At 46.6% G+C, this 20,417-nt stretch overlaps 1 protein-coding gene across 28 annotated transcripts in view; it reads left to right on the top strand.

The window, feature by feature from the left end:
• ZMYND8 (zinc finger MYND-type containing 8) overlaps positions 1-20,417 on the top strand; it is a 129,088-nt gene that overhangs the window by 78,327 nt on the left and 30,344 nt on the right. For all 28 annotated transcript variants that reach the window (XM_082431387.1, XM_082431383.1, XM_082431376.1 and 25 more), the window contains 3 exons: positions 5,499-5,639; positions 14,505-14,657; positions 17,336-17,848. In XM_082431387.1, coding sequence (XP_082287513.1) covers positions 5,499-5,639; positions 14,505-14,657; positions 17,336-17,848 — 807 coding nt within the window. The remainder of the gene's footprint in view (positions 1-5,498; positions 5,640-14,504; positions 14,658-17,335; positions 17,849-20,417) is intronic.

Here is a 20,417-nt window from a genome sequence, read left to right on the forward strand (position 1 = left end):
GTATTTATACCATTATTTATTTAACCAGTCTCTAAGGCATAGGCATTTATAAGCCATCTTCCATTCCTTGCTATTATAAATACTGTTGCAGTGAACCTTCTCGTGCATATCCAGTATCAGGGGCACTTTTATATCTATGGGGTGAATTCATAGCAATGGAACTTCGGGGTCCGTGTGTTATGTATACTTTAATTTTTTTTTATATTTTATTTAAAAAAATTAAAAAATTTTTTTGGCCACACCACGCAGCTTGTGGGTTCTTAGTTCCCCAACCAAGGATTGTACCCATGCCCTCAGCAATGAAAGCACGGAGTCTTAACCACTGGACTGCCAGGGAATTCCCTGTATACTTTAATTTATTTTTTATTTTTTATTTTTTTGTGTGTTCAAGCATCTACTTTTTATTTATTTTTTAAAACATCTTTATTGGAGTATAATTGCTTTACAATGTTATGTTAGTTTCTGCTGTATAACAAAGTGAATCAGCTCTACGTATTCATATATCCGCATATCTCCTCCCTCTTGTGTCTCTCTCCCACCCTCCCTGTCCCACCCCTCTAGGTGGTCACAGAGCACCGAGCTGATCTCCCTGTGCTATGCAGCTGCTTCCTACTAGCTAGCTATTTTACATTTGGTATACTTTAATTTTAATATCATTATCACCTAACTGCTCTCCTGGATAGTTTTTTTTTTTTTTTAAAATATAAATTTATTTATTTATTTTTGGCTGTGTTGGATCTTCGTTGCTGCGTGTGGGCTTTCTTTAGTTGCGGCGAGCGGGGGCTACTCTTCGTTGTGGTGTGCGGGCTTCTCATAGTGGTGGCTTCCCTTGTTGCAGAGCATGGGCTCCAGGCACGTGGGCTTCGGTAGTTCTGGTGCATGGACTTAGTTGCCCCGCAGCATGTGGGATCTTCTTGGACCAGGGCTCGAACCCATGTCTCTTGCATTGGCAGGCGGATTCTTAACCACTGCACCACCAGGGAAGCCTCTGAATAGTTTTTTGATGCCTGTGAGTGTACCTCTTTCCTCACCTACCCTGAACACTAGGTGTTATTTTTGAAACAAGTGTACCATGCAGGTGAAAAGGATGTAGGATGGAGATTTATCTGTATATCTCCGTATGCCTTACTTGAGTTTACATTTATTTATGTCGAGCTCAGGGTTCTCTCTAAGTGTGCTTCTTGACTGTTTGTATTTTTCTGTGAGCTGCTTATCCAAGTGTTTTCCTTGGATGTTTAATCACTCAGCATGCCTTTAGTAGATGCAGAATATCGAGGAGATGGTGTAAATTGGCACCTTTGTAATGGAGAGGTTTTATTTTGGTTGTCATCATTTCTTTATTGTTTATCGTGACCACAGTCACGAGAAGAGGAACGGAGCACTCATTCTTCAATTTATCATCTCATGTATCTGCTCATGCTGTAAATGTCTCAGGCACCTGGCAGCGTCAGAGGCCAGAAAGGAGCCTGTTCTCCTGGAGCTGATATTCTCAAGGCAAAAGGGGCACATGGGCCAGCTTAGATGGGGCTGGCAGGGGAGGGCTCTGAGGAGGTGGTATTGGACCCAAATGTTGAGGATGGCCAGCCAGTATGATCTGGGTGGGAGTGGTGGGTTGAGTGGGTGGGGTGTCTTTCCTCGGAAATTCCAAGTGTAAAGGCTTGAGTTGGGAGCGGACTTGATCTTGGAGGGGTCAAGCACAAGGGGCCACGTGGCTGGAGATTCCAGAATGAGGCAAGGAAAGGTCAGATGTCTCATTGGGTTTTTTTATTCTGGGGAACTGGACGCCCCTGGATGGTTTTAGATGGAGGAGTGATGTTTCCTTTCCTTGTTTAAGGCGCTGTCCTGGCTGCTGGGTGGAGGTGCCCTAGGAAGGGGTGCTGTGGCAGGTGGTAGGGGACCTGTGGGGAGCTCTTACAGGGTCTTTGTGGGAAATGATGGGTTAGGGCAGCGTTTCCCAACCTTTTCTTCACCATCATCCCCGAAGGAGCCCTTTTAGACACTTTCTTCCTAATTGTCCTCCCATGAATATTTCTTAAAATGGAGGTGAGAGTCACATAACAGAAAATCATTTCAAAGTAGACAATTCAGTGGCATTTAGTACAGCCACAATTCTGTGCATCCACCACTGTCACCTAGTTCCAGAACATTTCCATCACCCCAGAACAAAACCCTGTACCCACCAAGCAGCCACTCCTCATCCCTGCCCCCTCTCCCACCCCCATCCCTTTGCTCCATGACTGACCCCTGGCAACCGTCGACCTGCATTCTATTTGTATGGATGTGCCCAGTATGGGTATTTCATTTCAGTGAAATCCTATAAAACGTGACCTTTGTATCTGGCTCCTTTCACTTAGTGTGGTGTTTTCAAGGTCACCCGCATTGCAGCGTGCATCAGAACTTCATTCCTTTATACCAGGGCTTGTCTGTCTGTTGATGGACACTCGGGTTGTTTCCATCTTTGCATTACTGTGCATAGTGCTGCTTTGAGGATTTGTTGAGTATAGGTTTTCAGTTCTTTGGGGTCTATACTTAAGAGTGGACCCTCATGAAATTTAAACGTATGTCCTTTTACATACTACATGTGGGCTTTATTTATAAAAAGAGTAAGATTTTTTCACCCCCTAAGGTCTACTTTTTGCCCCTTGGGAGCCATATTGCCCCTGTTGAGAATGAACGGACAAGGGTGATAGCCCTGGAGATTGGGACGGAGGTGAGTGCGAAGATTTGGGTGTATTTTGGAAGTGGTGTGCAGAGGACTCGCTGAAGGGCTGGGAAGGCTGAGGCAGGACAGCAGAGGAGGAATTGAGACAGTGTAGACGTGTTTGGCCTTGAACAGCTGGGTGAGTGGTTGTGGGGAGGTCAAGGCGGACACAGGTGTTTCACAAATTGGGGAGGTGGGGCAGGTGGCAGCCAGGGATGGGCACTGGCCACCACTTTCTCAGAGGCGAGTTCTGCAGTGTGGGTTGCTAGGTGACCCCGAGGTGCTGTCCTGGTCGTGATTACATGAAGCACTGCAGTACCAGACGCCTGTGAGGGTGGCCTCTGCCCTTTGCTGGCCGGGTGGAAAGTGAACCAGACCCGTCTCCATGGGAAACCGGCGTTCACGTAACACTGTTATTCTTGCCATATCCAAGTGCTGTATTTCAAATTTTTAAAAAATTTAGAACGTGTCCCTTAAACCTTCAATACTTAAGTTTTATTAACAAAGGAAAGGTTATATGTCTATGAAATTGAAGGCTTGTTGTTCCAGTTATTATTTTTTAACTACATGAACATATATATATAGTATTAGAAAATTAATGACTCTCCCTGTGTTCTTGGTAAATTCCCTATCTGTCTATGAAGTTAAAGGCTTGTTGTTCCAGTTATTATTATTTTTTAACTACATGAACATACATATACAGAACTATAAAACTAATGACTCTCCCTGTGTTCTTGGTAAATTCCCTGCAGGCCCACAGTGGGGTAGGGCTCTGCTAGACCACCTGCCGGCCTCTCCTTCTTACTATTGTAACTTGACCTGTTAAACAGGGAAATGTGGACTCTCTTGCTTGAGTTCTCTGGGTGACCCCGCACCTTCGTGTGGTTTTGGTTCCTGCTACCCTTTAGGGTTAGTCTTCCTTGTCAAAGTTCCCTGCAGCCCCAAGCAGTGCTTCTGCTAGTATGCTAAGACCCTCCCTGCGAGACCCACTTGCTAGTTTGCTTAAGGGAATACAAATAGAAAGACCCTGGTCTTTAATCCTTGTGGAGGGACTACACTGCACTGATCTTTTCAGCCACTGCAAATCTCTTTTGGAAACAGAACATAAATGAATGAATAATAATTAAAAATCCTAATACTAAAGATTTTATTGGTGATACTTAAATCTTTTGAAACACCTTTATTTTTCTATTTATCTTTCTATTTATTTATTGGCTGCATTGGGTTTTTGTTGCTGCGCACGGGCTTTCTCTAGTTGCGGCGAGCGGGCTTCTCATTGCAGTGGCTTCTCGTGTTGTAAAGCATGGGCTCTCGGCGCACAGGCTTCAGTGGTTGTGGCACACGGGCTTCAGTAGTTGTGGCTCACGGGCTCTAGAGCGCAGGCTCAGTAGTTGTGGCGCATGGGCTTAGTTGCCCCACGGCATGTGGGATCTTCCCGGACCAGGGCTGGAACCCGTGTCCCCTGCATTGGCAGGTGGATTCTTAACCACTGCGCCACCAGGGAAGTCCCATGAGTTAGGTACTTTTATCAATCCTTTTGTATTATATTATCAGTATCCCTCTTTGTAGCTACCAGGAAAGGAGATTCAGAGACATCAGGTCACTTGCCCAAGGTCACACAGCGCGTCCACAGAGCTGGGATTTGAACCTCTCTTTTGGCTCCTGATCCATGCTTTAATCCACTTCTCCCTACATCTAGAGTCTTTCCCACTCTGTTGCATTAAAAATAGTGTTGGCAGGTCCTGGCGCTGGAGCTGAGGCTAGCTCACGTATGTTGACGGGCTGAGCTGGTGTAGAGTTTAACCCATTGAATCCTCACTCTGAGGATCCCCATTTGGCAGATGAGGAAACTAAGGCAAGAACCCACCAGCGTGTCTAAGCACTTGTGAAGTCCCTGGGATGTCTCGAATCTAACCCCATCACCATCACCAGCTTTCTCGAGGTTTCTTGCACATCTGAGGGGAGCTGGCCATTTGGTTGCCTGTCGCACGTTTATGGTAACAGGACAGCCCAATAATACAGAGCCATTTCAGCAAAGGGGCAGGATCTAAAAGATCTTTGGGAGGCCCCAGTTGGCCCATCTGAACACTTTGTTTTGTTAAATGGTTTGGTTTCTGTTCTCTCTTCCCCCACCCAGTGGACAGGGCTCAGGGTAGCAGGAAGTAGGGAGTTTTAAGGTATTTTTAAAAGACTCGGGCATAGGTACGACTCTATCCTCCTATAAAAGTTTGAAACCCAGTAAGGAGGGAGATAATTTACCAACAGCGCCCTCACTCCATCTGTTGTGGAGTTTGGCTTCGTTCAGCATTGCAGGACCTTTGAAATGAGAAGCCTGCGAGCTCCCAAGGGGTCGAGCTGGCCCCCCGGCAGGTGCAGTGGCTGGGTGAGCCGGCCCCTGCGTCTCCCACAAATGGATGACATGCCATTTGTAAGCTTGGCTCTGGTGTCTGCATCTGGACCGAGGGGGGGGCTGGTTTAATCGCTGTTTATTTTGAGATTTACACCCGTGAATGGGCCAAACCAATTTCAGTGGCAGCTTAGCCGATTTGTCTTAGAGCTTTGTGTTTAATAGAATGACTGGGGCAGCCTTCTTCCTTCGTGGCTTTAACATTGGGTTAAAGCCCTTTGCTTGAAATAAATAGCCAGCCCTTCCTGCTCCAACCCCCTCTGTGGTGCTCTGGCGGCCTGGTTGAAATCAAATAGAATTTCTGTACTCTCCTCCCTGCCCCACACCTACAAGCTTTATACGTTTCTTTATTTGTAAATCTGTCTTTTAACGAGTAACTTACTTTTTCAGCTTCACCAGCCTCCACCAAGACGGGACAAGCGGGGAGTTTATCCGGCAGCCCGAAACCCTTCTCTCCTCAAGTATCAACACCAATCACGACGAAAACGGACAAGACATCCACCACGGGAAGCATCCTGAATCTTAACCTGGGTCAGTTGGAAGTTTGGGAAAAGCCTCTTTACGTAGCAGCTATGAGTATTTCTGCAAGTTGTAATGTCCTCTTTTGTGTGTGGTTCTTTTCTTTTTTTTTAAGATTGGTATTTTTATTTTTTTTGGCCGCACGGCATGTGGGATCCTAGTTCCCTGACCAGGGATCGAACCTGTGCCCTCTGCGTTGGAAGTGTGGAGTCTTAACCACTGAACCTCCAGGGAAGTCCCTGTGTGTGGTTCTTGAACCCTGAACTGTTTTCTCTGTACAAAATATTGAAAAGGTACAGAGGATGGAGATGAAGAGAGATCAATACAAGGAACTAGCAAGGGATTTCCCGGAGCTTGTTGACATGCAAGGCTGTTTTATCTTGAAATACCTTAGGCCAGTGTTTACAACCTTACTTGCCCTGGACCACAGTAACCCAGTTCTTATATTTGTAAATATGTATATTTAAAGTTTTATATATATATATATATGTATATATATATATATGTATACACACAGTATATATTGTTTTATGATTCAGTATTTACTTTTCTTATGTATAGTGTGTTCCGACATTGTTTTAATTCTTCTGTTTTTTTTTTTTTTAAATGCTAGTCTTCATCCTTGATGTAGTAGTTTTTTTCTTTTTTAAACTCATTGAGTTTCAGTTGGTTCTTTTGAAAGCATTACATAGGCCAAAGTCTTTAACAAAAATTAGCACCAGAAATGCTCAACACCCAACTATGAAGTTATTTTATTAAGTCATTCCATCATGAGCCCTGATTTTTATTGAGCATCTATTATGTGCTGTGCACTGTTTTAGACCTGGGGCGGACAGTGGCGAGTGAGGGCCCTGCTCTCTTAACACAGCTTGGTTCTAGAGAGGGAGAAATAATAATCAAGCTAAAAAAACTAAGAGAGGTCATGTCATCATAGAAAGTAAAAGGTATTCATATGATAAGGAGAGTGCTGGGCAGGATGGGGGTGGAGGAGCAAGAGGCAGTGGTTAGGGAAGGCCTCTGAGGAGGTGATACCTGGCCAAGGATTTGCATGACAAGAAAACCCAGCCATGTCAGTGTTAAGAGGAAGAACATTCTAGAAGGAACAGGAAATTCAAGGCCTTAGGGTCAGGATGGGCATTTTGGAAGGACCTCTCTGGGTGTTGTGTTGGGAGGAGCCTGTGTCAGCCATTCTTATCCAGGGGCAGTTCCCCCGACCCCCCAGGGGACACTTAGCAGTGTCCAGAGACATTTTCGGTTGTTACAACGGGGGAGTGGGGTGGGCTCTCGCCACTAGCATCTAGTACAGGCCCCCCCCAACAAAGATTTACTGGGTTGCGCCTGTGTTGACAGGTTTGGTTATGGCAGGAGAAATGGGAGCCAAGAGTTCAGTTTTCGATTCTGTAAGTTTGAGATGCCTGCTAAATTCCTAGGTTCGGAGAGGTCATGAGGGCAATTGGAGGCGTGAGTCAGGCCAGGTCAGGGCAGGAGGTGTAATTCTGGGAATCTTGATTTATACATGGGATTGGGTTCAAGCAATAGTTCTCATAACTCAGGGGAGGCGGAGAGTGGGGGATGCTGCTGGCATTCATTTAGTGGTTCCAGACCAAGGACACTGCTAAACTTTCTACAACACATGGGACAGAGCCCACCACGACAGAGAATTACCCAGCCGCAGTGGCAATAGTGCTGAGGCTGAGAGACCCTGGTCCAGAGCATAAAGAAGGAGTGAGGGGCCTGGGCCACTTGCACGTGTAGACCTCAGGAAAAGTGAGCAGAGGAGGCTGAGAAGGAGCAGGGGAACAAGGAGAAAGCAGCACTCAGGGAGCGTGGCCCACTCCGGAGGCCTTGAGTATACCGGGTTTCAGGAAGGGAGGGGCGGCCACCCGTGTGGAGTGATGTTCCAGCCTGAATCCACAGCCTCTGGTGGTCACTGCCTTCTGGGTTCATCTTGTCCTGAGATGCCATTTTCAGATGGAGAAACAGGGGGTGACCCCAGAATCTGCGATTGCAGAGCCAGAGGTGGCTGGGCTGGAGGGAACCTGTGTTTCCACGGAGGCTGGTGCCTCATTTACCCTGGTCACCAGGTCGTGCAGCCCGGAAGTGATGGGACAGTCCGGGTGGTGGCTTGAGGGGCTCCAGCTCAGGTTGGCTGGTGGGAATTCTTCACTTGAACAAACGGGGACCCATCTGTTCCCCTGGGGAACACTCATTGTTCTCAGCAGTGTGGTTTGCTTTCTCACACCCTCCTCCCACCTCTGCACCCCCGAAAAGAAAGCTGTACAGAGACGTTCTCACAGTCATGCTTCCTCTCTGCCAGTCATGCGTGGCAGGAATAGCTCCTTCCGTAAACCAGGCTGTCCTTGGGCATCTGTGTGATGCTCTGGGTTTTTCCATTTGGCTTGACCCACGCGTGGGAGTGAAAGGTTTTTTTCCTGGGGTGTGTATTGGCGGTGGGCACAGCAGAGTACAAGGCTCTCCTGTGCAGAAGCTCCCCGCCAGCTCTTTCCATTCCTGGGACAAATGCCTCGTTTTGTCAGCGGAAACAAAAGCATAGGGAATGTGGCGTTTTATGGGTAGGAATTTCAGTTACCCAGTGGCAAGAGGATCAGATAGGAACTGGTGAAAAGTGCCATGGATGGGTAGAAAAATCAGAAAGTGGAGAGAAATGCTGAATAATTCTCATGGGACTTGATGTCTGGCATCCATGTAACTACTTTGAACAGACAGAAATGAGACAGAGTGCTAGGGATCATAATGACATCATTATATCTAACAAAACAGTGTTTCATTAAAAAAAAAAATAACTGGAAAAGGCAAAATTATAGAGATGGAAAGAAGATGAGTGCTTGCCGGGAGTTGGGGAGGGTTTGACTACACATCACAAAGGGATTCTTCGGTAGATGGAATTGTTCTGCATTCTGTTTGTGCTGGTGGTTACTCGCATCTATGCAGGTGTTAGAAGTCATATATTTTCCAAAAAGTGAATTTTACTCTCTGTAAGTTAAAACTATTAAAAAAAATACAATGACCTTCAAGGTAAGGTAATAACCCCATTGCACAGAGAAGCAAAGTTACCTACCCAGGATCAACACGTGGTTTGTGGTTGAGTTTGGCCTTTAGACTCGGGCTTGTCTGTTGTGTAGCTCGGACTTTTAACCGAGATACGAGAACTGAAATGCTGCAGGACAAGGGCGTGTTTTGATTTTCATGGGCCCTCGCCACTGTGCCTCTTTGTGCCACTGGGTTAGTCTGCCCAGCTGTAGGGGTCAGGGGTCAGGTGGAGATTTGGATGGACGATCGCATGAAGGACAAAGTGCCTTTCTAAAGGAAGCAGCTCCCACAAGTTGAACCTGTGCTGTCCGACTCTGAATTTTCAAGAAAAAACAGAAATCCAGATTTTTTTTTTTTAAATTAATTAATTTATTTTTGGCTGTGTTGGGTCTTCGTTTCTGTGCGAGTGCTTTCTCTAGTTGCGGCGAGCGGGGGCCACTCTTCATCGCGGTGCGCTGGCCTCTCACTGTCGTGGCCTCTCTTGTTGCGGAGCACAGGCTCCAGACGCGCAGGCTCAGTAGTTGTGGCTCACGGCCCTAGTTGCTCCGCGGCATGTGGGATCTTCCCAGACCAGGGCTCGAACCCGTGTCCCCTGCATCGGCAGGCAGATTCTCAACCACTGCACCACCAGGGAAGCCCAGAAATCCAGATTTTTTACGTGAACTCTTCTAGTTTTTAAAAGTTGACCATCAGTTTCATTAAGAACCTCTATTTGGAATTCCCTGGCGGTCCAGTGGTTAGGACTCTGCGCTTTCACTGCTGAGGGTGCGGGTTCGATCCCTGATAGGGGAACTAAGATCCCGCAAGGTGCGGGATCAAAAAAAAAAGTAAAAATAAAAACCTCTATTTAGGCCAAAGAAACAAGTACAACCAAAAATACAACCACCAGCCCGTGGCTACTTTACTCTTACGATTTATTTTGCTGCATGACGGAGGGGAAGGCCCTGCACGCTAACACACTGGGCCTCATTTGCTGTCTTGGGCCCCTTCTCTCTGCTCTAAAATAAGGAGCCAAGCTAGGTTCTGGCCCCCTTCTGTGCCTCTACGGCAGTTATAAAATAAGTCCTGAATAAGAATGAGTTTATGGCACGGGGAGAGAGGGGACCAGAGTGGTTCTTTTCCTTCCTCTAGACTCCTGTGTGCTTTCTCTGGGAATCCTCTCTCCTCTTCTCTCACGGTGTTTGCTTTTGGCTCAACAAACGCAGCAGTTCAGTCGTCCTGTTTGTGACAAAAATGTGCCTTGATGCTCCGTCAGAGATGCCGACGGTGGAACGTTGTCAGACCTGAAGCCTTTCTGCTTGTTTATTCTTCCACTGGTGCTGTTGTCAGGCCTGCTTTCTTTTCTCTGCAGAAAGCGAGACCTTGAGGACGTGGATGCAGCGCTGGGTACCCCGGTTTCCCAGATGTTGTCTTGATATTTTTTTTAAAAATAGTGAATGAGGTGGGGAAGGTCTCTGCTTGACTGATGGATAAGAGCATCTGCCAGGGTCTCTCGTCTGAAGGACGTTGTTCCCTTGATGGAGCCGCTGTTTTGTGCCTCCTAGAAGACCATTCATTATAGTCTACCTACACCTTTTTTTTAAATTTAATTAATTAATTAATTTATTTATTTTTGGCTGTGTTGGGTCTTCGTTTCTGTGCGAGTGCTTTCAACCACTGCGCCACCAGGGAAGCCCTGCCTACACCTTTTGAATAAAGGAGATTTTTTTTTTTTTAAAGCTAAAAAAAGAAGTGCTTATAGTTTTCTTTTAAATCATTTTGTTTTGATGGCTCTCCCTCTCACCGCATAGTGGCTTGTCTTCCGTCAGGGCACCATGGGGATGGCTCGGCTGTCCGTTAGTGCCTTCTGATTTTTGTGGAGTCACACAATTGAAGAAAAAAAAGTTTTGTTTTTATAAGTAATGAATGCACACGGTAAGAGCAATTTCAAAGTACAGAAAGATGGCTGTTGAAAAGCCAGTCTACCTCTAACCTCTGATCACCTGTCTCTGTGACCCCCTTATTCACCCCCAAAAAAGGGTGACCACTGTTGGCTCTTTTTTTTTTTTTTCTCATCCTCTGACCCTGTTGGCTCTTCTTTAGTCTCCTTGGGGAGCTCTTCTAGACATCAGCCTGGGTGATTTGGTCCCCATTTGGCAATGTCTAGACACCTGTTTATTATCCCAACTGGGGTATGGGTGCTACTGGCATCTAGTGGGTGGAGGCCAGGGTTGCTGTCAAACATCCTACAGTGCCCCGGACAGCCCCCGGCGCCTACCCCGACCTCCCCACCCCCCAAAAGAAAGACTTACCAGCCCCAAATGTCAGCGTTGAGAAGCCCCAAGAACACATATATTTGTATCTGTATTCCCTTTCCTTCTTTTCTCCCACACACCAATGCTAATGTCCTTGACTGATTATTTTCCTTTTCCTTAAACAGATGGGCTTTCCATACCACCGCATAGAGAGCTCTGCCGCTGTGTTATTTTAGCAGCTGTATTTTTTTCCGTTTAAAGGTAAACTGTAACTTATTTATCCAGGCACCTTATTTATTGAGTAGTTTTCCATTTTTTGCTGTTGGAAATAGCTGCAGTGAAGGCCCTTGTGCCCACATGGGAATGAATCCACAGGATGCATTCCTAGAAGTGGAACCTGACGGTCAGAGGCCATGCGCTGTTGACATTTGGAGAGATACTGCCAGATTGCCCTCTAAAGGGTGGTTCTGATTCATGCTCCCTCCAGCAGTGGAAGATCGTGCCTCTTTTCTCTAGCGCGGGTATTTTTTTTTTACCCCCGGTTTCCATTTATAGCCTCAGCTGTCTTCATATCAGCTGAAAAGTTCAAAATGTTGGCAGCAAGGGTGGATTCTGTAGATATTCCCGACATAGAAGGGCAGAGGTGGAAGGAGTCCTGATAAGCTGCTAGGAGCTAAATGAGAAAGAGAAGCTCTTCTTTTCTCCCTGCGGAGGACAGTCGAGTTCACACAACAGCTGAAAGTTTGAGAAAGATAATTACATTTGGCTAAACTCCTAGAAGTCCGCTCCCAGGGACCTGATTACAGTCCCCTCCCGGGCTTTCGGTGGTTTCTTCTTAGAATAAACGTTACAGTGGCTCATTGACCCGAGAAACCTTATTTTGTGGAATGAAATGCTTTACCTTCTTTTCATTCCTCTTGATTATGAATATTCAGGCTTTAGGCTAAAGTTAAGAGATTGCATTTACTGTAGACCCACACCGGTATACACGCGTGCACGCGCACACACACACACTCGATTATTCTGGTGATGTGTAGATCTATTTTTATGATCCCTGAGGTTTTGGTACACAAGGGTTAAGGCAAATCATGAGGCATTTTCTTTACTCACAGACAAGATTGGTCCAGTACAGGGGCTCACAGCCTTACCTGCCAATTAGAATACCTGGGGAACTTTTAAAGGGCCAATGCTCAGGCCTCCCCCTCGCCAGTGAATTCAGTCTCTGGGGGAGGGGCTGAGCCATCAGGATTTTTTTTTAAAGCTCTGGACTGGGAGGGGAGCGATCTCAGTGTGCAGCTAAGGTTAGCAGTCACTGGACTAGTGCAGGGGCTGGCAAAGTTTCCAGCCTGTGGACCAAGTCTGGCCCCCGACTTGTTTTTGTAAATAAAGTTTTATTGGAACACAGCCACATCCATTTATTTAGCACATCATTTTATGGTTGCTTTTGCAGCAGAGCCTATACACCTGCAAAGCCTAATTTAATTTACTCTCCGGCCCTTTATGGAAAAAGTTGGCCGACCCCTGCCTGGTATAGTCAGTTGTGTGTTTCAGTAACTGCTGTGTGGAATCTGTTAACCGCATGGGAATGTTATTGAGGACAAGGTGTCCTCCTATCACATGGGCAGCACTGCCATCTCCTGCTACCCCCCTTCATGGAAAGTATTTTTGTGAGATACTTCTTTTCCAACTTTACGCTTGAAAAGGCTGCCTTTTCCCTCCAGAATGCAGTGTGCTTCCTCATTTCTGAGAGCAGAAATGATGAGACCTCCTGTCTTTCCCCTTCTGCTGTCACGTTTGCAGCTCAGGTGTTGAAGTCCGTAAGTCCTGATCATGCTGCTGTTTAATTGGATCTTCCCTTTTTTTCTTTCTATGTTCCCCAGTCCTTCTCCTCTTCCTCCTTTTTTTTTTTCTGTTTTATCCCTGTTTCTCTCTCTCTGTTCTCTTTGTAAGGTGCTTCTCCAGTAAAATTGAATGTATATTCTTTCCCTATCTGAAATAGTTGTGCATTCAACCGTCCTCCCCGCAAACATCTTCAGTCCTGGCCTTGATAGGCTCTCTGAAGAGCCCCCGATCAGCACATGCACACACACCAGACAAACACATGCATGCACATGCGCACACACGGGTATGTTTTTTAAGAGCCATCTCTTTAATGACAAGGATGCTGTCCCTGTTTGCTTTGAAAGCTCACTTTTGGTCTCCCTGGTGACGAACCGCAAGTGTGTTTTGGGGACAGGGCCCTTTCTCATCTTACCTCATTATGGTGATGAATGAAATTGGAGCGACTTGTGGCTCCAGTCACCTATGAGTGAGTTGGGTGGGGCTTTGGGGAGACCTCTGATCCCCTTAAAGGAATGAATCTCTGGCATGCGTTGTGAGAGCGTGCCCCCCCCTCCTGGGTGCAAGGCAGGGTGCGAGGGTCAGGTCGAGTGGGGAGAGTGCAGGCTTTGGAGGGCCCTTGCAGTCCAGCTCTCAGTCTGTATCTCGGTCTCTGTAACAGCCTGGTGGTTTGGGGTGGAGAGAAGTCAGGGAGTAAGCTCACAGCTGGTAGAACCAGCTCACAGGTGGCTTATCTTTGTCCTTGATGGATGTCACATCCTTTCTGACCTGCTTTCTCGGATTGGCCAGGGTAGGGTGGACACCCGCATTCTCTGCTTGAGGGTCTGTTGGAGGGGATGCCAGGGCGAAAGACAGTCTCATTGCTTTCTGAGCCTTTGCAGTCACCACCATTTTGTCCCCTTTTTATGTTTTGGGGGCCACTGGAGGAGGCAGCAGAGGAGGTGGGGAAGGAGTTCAAGAAATGCAAGCTCACGGACCCTTTAGAACCTGGGCCAGTTTGGTCGTGCAAAGAGCCCATGGCAGAAGTAGGGGGAGTAGGACCTCTGGGCCTAAGCTATTAGGCAGAGACCTTTGCCTGGGGTAGAGTGAAGCAAGAAGACACAGGTTCATATCCAAGGCTAATCTGTTCCCCGTTCCTCAGATAGATGCTGTGAGCCGAAGGGAGCTACAGCACACTGGCTGGAGGGTCTGCCTATCTTGTGTGTTCCCTTTCTTTCTAATTTGAGCTCCAGACTAAGTCGACTAAGAAGGAAGATTGAAGTCTCCATGATAAACAAGGAGCTGGTTCTCCCTCTTATCAATGTGTTCTCCGCGAGGCTCGGCGCCTCTCTCGGATACAAGCCCTCTCTGATCTGGGCCTGGGATTCAAAGCAAACTGGCCAGACTCAGTGTCACTTTATCTGCTGCCGTTGAGATTGAACATATTACTGTAACCTTTGGCTTTGGAGGATCCATAATGATGCTGAGTTTCACAGACAACCAACGTTCTGGCTGGGATTGTGCATTTTCAACATGGAAAGCAACCCAGGCGATGGTTCAGTAGAAACCTGCCAAATGTTCTCTCAGGCTCTTATCTCCAAGTCAGCCCGGGCCGTCGAGCAGATGATATTGTTGGGACGAATGACAAAAACGTCTTAGGTTTTGTTTCCTCCCGGGCTCCTAAGTGTGTTTTTGAGGAGAAAGCTAAGCGATGAGCGTTGTTCGCTATTCCCTCCAGTGCCTGGTCTTACGAGGGTGTGATGGTGTCTTCCAGATCGAAGCAAGGCCGAGATGGATCTGAAGGAGCTGAGTGAGTCGGTCCAGCAGCAGTCGGCCCCTGTTCCTCTCATCTCTCCCAAGCGGCAGATTCGCAGCAGGTTCCAGCTAAATCTTGATAAGACGATAGAGAGTTGCAAAGCACAATTAGGTATGTCTCTTGGTTTGCTTACCTCATCATCGTCATCATTACTCTTTTTAGGGATACCACCCGGATGAAATTAAAGCCCCATCCTGGCTGCCTTTTTAGCAGCTGGTTTAACCTTGAGTTGTTTGTTCAACAAAAATAGGTTTCTACTCATGGCAGAATATTTCAGATTTGCTAGTTAATTGTTCAGAAGGGCTTTTTGAATTCCTCAGAGTGTATTCTTTGTGGCGGCCTGCCAACTCGAGGTACAGGTTGTAAGAAAGTTTGGAAGCAGAAAGAACCTCCTGAGCTTGCCTTTGTGCTTCCTCTCTGCTCATGTCAGTGTCTCCACTTCAGGGTCAAGTGTATCCCACAAGTGTCCAACACAAACCCTCCCCCTCCAGGCTAGGCTGCTTCCCCCTCGGCACATCCATCCTGCTTCTATATCTGTTGCCTCCCTTCCTCTTCCCTGTGCTGCTGCTTTCTTACACTGCCTACCCGAATCCTGTCCCAAAGGCTAAGCTCGGGCATCACCTCCTCCAGGAAGTCTCCCCTGACTGCCCTCCCCATCTGCCCACCTCCTTTGCTACTTTATGGCTCCGAAGCATCAGTGGTTCCTTTGTGTGGTGGTATCCCTCCCAAACTAGACTGGAAGCTCCTTGAGGCAGGGAGGTTGCCTTATAAAGATTTGCCTTCTCCAAGGTACTTGGTCTTATACATGTAGTAATACTCTGGAATATTTGTTAAATAGATAAATAAAGCCAGGAAGGTATTTATAAAGAAGTAGGGGCCGGCTGGGTCTCAGGAGAGAAAACCAGTCCAAGGTGAGGTTTACATGTCAGTGGTTTCTCTGGACCTTTGGGTGAGAAAAGAGTTATAGTTGGGAGTCATCCAGGATGTCAGAGGAAAGCATTCCTTCCTGGGTTGCCTGTTTGGTTAGGATATTCAGTGACGTGGATGAAATTTTGCAGGCCATTTAGACACCCCTCTTGGGTCCTTCCATGCAGCTGGTCTAACTCCTTGGTTTATTATTGTTAATAAGAATTTTTATATTTCCATTTACCGAGGGTTTCCTATGCCACATGCACTGTGCATAGATTGTCCTGGGAGGTCGATACTATTATCAACACCATTTTCAGGTGAAGAAACTGAGGCTCAGAGAAGTAGTTCATTCGTTCAGGGTCACACAGCTAATAAAAGCAGAGGAGCAGGATTTGAATTCATATCCTTTAGGCTCCAGTACCCAAGCTTTGCCTATCACATGTGTGGTCATGCTTGTCCTGGCGTCCGACCATTAGTTAACAGTCGCATAAGCCCTAGGATCCAGAAATTAAACCAGATCTGGGTTTTTGTATTTTGATTCTTTCAGTTTTGATTGAGCCCTGGAGGAAGTGGGTATAATTCACTCATGATCCTGCTGGGCTGTTCATGGCTCTTATCCTTTTAAGAGTTTCCCTTCCGTGTGTCTGGGTCAGGGTAGTGACCCCACTCACGATAACCATTGCTCTAGAATGAGGGAAACACAGAGTTGATGGGGATTTCCTCTTTTCAAAATTTTAGGGTGTAGTTATTATTTACCTACAGACGGATGACACCCATTACCGGGAGCAGGAAACATAAATGGGTTAAATGGAACTGTTGTTAGAAATATACTTTTGCCCATTTTTGTCTGTATATGTATGAAACTCCTGCTGTTTTATCTTTTTCCCTTTTGATAGAGACATGGAAATGGATGACTTTCTTCTTGACTCCATTGCATGTAGAAAAACAATGCAAACACAATGACAGTTGACTCTGCCTCAGTTCAGGGAGCAAGATGGGGACCGGGCAGCTGGGTCACCTGTAGACAGTGCTCCCCCACCTAAAGGGGCCAGTGGTTCTCAGCCCCAGCGAGCCTTGCAGGCCTGTGACCCAGAGAGGCCGGATCTTCTGCTGTTTCAGCACAAGCCCGCCATCTTGATTTCTGTGAAATTTCCTGATTTTTGAATTGGCCAGCAAGTTCTAAGTTCAAAAAAAAAAAAAAAAGCCAACAAATAACAAAATACCCAAAAACATTGGGTCAAACCTTTGCTTTCTAAATAACACGTCTGCTCGCCAGATGTGGCTCATGGGCTATGAGTTTGCAACCTCTGCTTTAAGGCTTTGGTTTATTTCTTTGAGCCCTGGACACAAAGGGTAGAGGACTTTAACGCTTTGGGAATTTGTGGGAAGAGTGTTGGTGGCGAGTCAGGAGCCCAGGGTTCTGGCCTCGCTTCTCCGTCTTGGTTTTCTTTGTGTCCTAGAACAAGCGATTTCTCTGGGTCTCTATCTTCTAATCCGTAAAATGGATCCGTTTTAACAGTGCAGGTCTGGCATTCCTTCCGTTCCATCCCTCCCATTGTCAGTATCCCAGGGAGTTATCCATGCTGCCAAGATGGAGCTCTGGATAAATTCGAAATTCATGTTGTTTGGTCCCATGTCATCTCTGAATGTCAATAACTGAAACCCTTTGCAGACAAGTTCCATTTGTCAGCTGTCGTCAGCTGCAGCTTGAGCCCACGGCTAACCCCACCAGGCCAGTGTGATGCGATTTGAAATGTTTTTTTTTTTTGTTTTTTTTTTTTTTATTCCAGCGTTGGGCGTGGAAAATGTTTGTGATTTTTTTGGTCCTGCTCTTTTATTTTGTGAGTACGCCACATGCTGGGTTTTCTTTTTGAATTTAGGCATAAATGAAATCTCAGAAGATGTGTATACGGCTGTAGAACACAGCGATTCGGAGGATTCCGAGAAGTCAGATAGTAGCGGTAGTGACTCTGTCAGTGATGAGGAGCAGAGGTCGAAGAATGAGCCGGAAGATGCCGAAGACAAAGAAGATGCTCGGATGGACAAAGAGCCGTCTGCTGTCAAAAAAAAGCCCAAATTGGCAAACCCCACGGAGACAAAAGAGGAGCTGAAAGTCAGCACGTCGCCAGCCAGCGAGAAAGCAGACCCAGGCTTGGTCAAGGAGAAGACTAGCCCTCAGCCCGAGAAGGACTTTTCAGACAAAGCCAAACCCTCGCCTCATCCCACAAAGGATAAGCTGAAGGGAAAAGATGAGACGGATTCCCCAACAGTGCATTTGGGCCTGGACTCCGATTCAGAGAGCGAACTTGTCATAGATTTAGGAGAAGACCATTCTGGGCGGGAGGGTCGAAAAAATAAGAAGGAACCCAAAGAACCGTCTCCCAAGCAGGAGGGTAAGTGATTGTACCCGTTTCTGGTTTCTTGATTTGGTTTTAGAATTGCCACCTTGCGATTTGTGTTATCTCAAGTCAGGTGACCCTCTCACATCCCAAAGGGTGGCATAGCAGAGCTTGGGTGGGCTCCAGGTCACCTAGCTAGTTCCTGAGCCGGACCAGGACTTACACGAAGCCTGCCCACCTTTTATCTGCTCAGTACCCAATGTGGCTGATCTTGAGCACAGAAAAATAAGTCTCTTAGAAAGTAGTTGCTTCTAGCTGTTAAGTCATTTTTAGCCTAAGCAGCTTCTTTTCCAGTAGGCTCACTCATTTCCCTAAAGTTGTTTGTCAACATTTAGACATTTGACGAGGCTGAAATTGTTAGAAGTGTTCAGTTGGAAGATCTTGATAAGTTTAGCCTCCCTTACCTCCCCTCACGTTGCCCAGGCATCTCAAAGTGCATTTTCTTACTAGAGTACAAGACCATTTGGGTAGGTGGCACCAGAACACGCTGAGTGCTTGAGCCACTAGAAATCAAAGGGGCATTGTACGATGCCTGCCTGAGTTGGTACCATATTTGCGATTAACTGACATGGGCCCAGGGTTTCTCAACCTTGGCACTGTTGACATCTTGTGCTGGGTAATTCTTTGTCCTGTGCACTGGAGGATGTTTGGTAGCATCCCTGGCCTCTTCGTACTGGATGCTGGTAGCACTTGCCCAGTGGTGGCCATCAAAAATGTCTTGACATGGCCGGATGTCCCCTCGGGGGCAAAATCTCCCCCCGTTGAGGACCCCACTGCCTGAGCTCAGCAGTTCTCCCTTTGCCGCTGAACCAGCAGCGGCTGCCCTCAAACCTGATGCAGCCCAGGCACGTTGGCAAACCCTCCGGCAGGAACGTGGGAATGATTTGAAGGATGTCCCTCCCATTGAAGAAGGAGTCAGCACGTTTTTCAACTGGTTTGGCAAGTGGGTGGTGAGGGGATTCCAACATGCCTGAGAAAGATAATGGAGAATTAATTAAGGGCCAGGAGAAACATGGCCTAAGGACAAATTAGAGGTTGTAGCCATAAAACCTCATGGACTTCGTGAGTTATACTTAAGGGGATAGCCAGGTTTACTTTTTGACTATGCTTAACTTCTGACAGGAAGCTAACTTCTGAGTTCTGTGTCCCCTGGGGATTTCTTAGTCTGGCTGCTTAAAGCAAGAGGGGGATGGGCTTTGAGAATCTTTCCTCTGTGTTTGTATCAACGTGACCTGTTCTGGAACCTCTCAGTTCCTCCAGTTCATCAAAAGAGGATGGAATGTCTCTCAATGGTACAAGGGGGGAAGAGAGAGAGGCAGTTGGGTGGGACAGGAAGGATGGCCCACCACACCATCCTTTAGAATTATGAATGGCATCTGAAAAATACGGTTCTTTTGTGGATTGGGGTTTGAGGGACCACCTCAGGTGTTGCAGAAAACAATAGGAGTAGCATTTATTCCACGAGGTTTGTGGGAATATTGGGGCACAGATGGCAGTGTTCCTGTGAGTGATACATTTATGCTATTCCTCTCTTTCTGGAGTAGATCTTTTGATTGGTTGTGTTTCTTTGCCCCTTCCAGAAAGCATATGTGACAGATTGATAAGAAACGAAATGAAAATCAAGAAATCAGTGTAAAAGATGAAGGTAGAATAGTGAGAGGTCTGGGGAAAATTTGCATACAAAAATACGTACTGTTCCAGCCTTCAGAGTTAGCAAAGTAGGGCTTCCATTTTGACTCTGAGCTCCCTAGCAGTCAAAGCAAGAAGGGAAACATGTGAGTCCCTTAAAAGATCTCATGTTTTCCTCCAAAATAAAAAGCATTCCAGTTGATTAAATGAAAGTGAGCTCTTCCTCCCACTGGTATCTGCAGGAAGTTTCTCCAGGAGTCCCCGAGTGTGTGGTGGACTTTTAAGCTGAAGATGTCTCTGAAACATAATTCAGAGCGGCTTCCCAGGGGTTGGGGCAAGACTGCCTAGTCTGAAATCCAGAGCCCCCTGATGGTGGTTTGGGTCTTGAAGAATCAGCTTCGTGTCAGACTCTGCAGTTGAGCATCTTATCAGTGATGTACTTTCACTTACGAGTTTATTAAGTGAAGGGCGTTTTGGAGAGTGCTTGGTGACCTCCAACTGACCTTCAGTTAGGAATGCGGCTTCTGCACAGAATATGAATCCTCAGATAGCAAGATGGCTTTGTGCTCTCAGATCAGAGGCCAGGGGAGCCCGCTTAACAACCTTTACTACGCTTACCCTGTAACATCAGTCATTTCCATCCTTCTCTTAAAAGTCGTTTTTTAAGGTACAAGACCGCGACCAAAGTCTGGAATAAGTAGGTTAGTTTGATGGGGCCGCTTTTGGAGTGTTGGCCTTTAAGAAATTCACCCTTTTTGAGGCTACAGGTGATTATATACTCTCAATTTCTAGGACAAATGGAATTTTCCATGGCCTTTACCCTGGCCTCCATAAACCATCAGAATCCTCTAGAAATTAAAATGTTTTAGTGTCTAAATGAAACCCCCCCCAAGAGTGCTTCGAGCCTGGAAACTTTTCAGATTGCACACTCCTG

This window comes from Balaenoptera physalus (genome assembly GCF_965194825.1).
Source record: "Balaenoptera physalus genome assembly, chromosome: 16".
Lineage (NCBI taxonomy): Eukaryota > Metazoa > Chordata > Mammalia > Artiodactyla > Balaenopteridae > Balaenoptera > Balaenoptera physalus.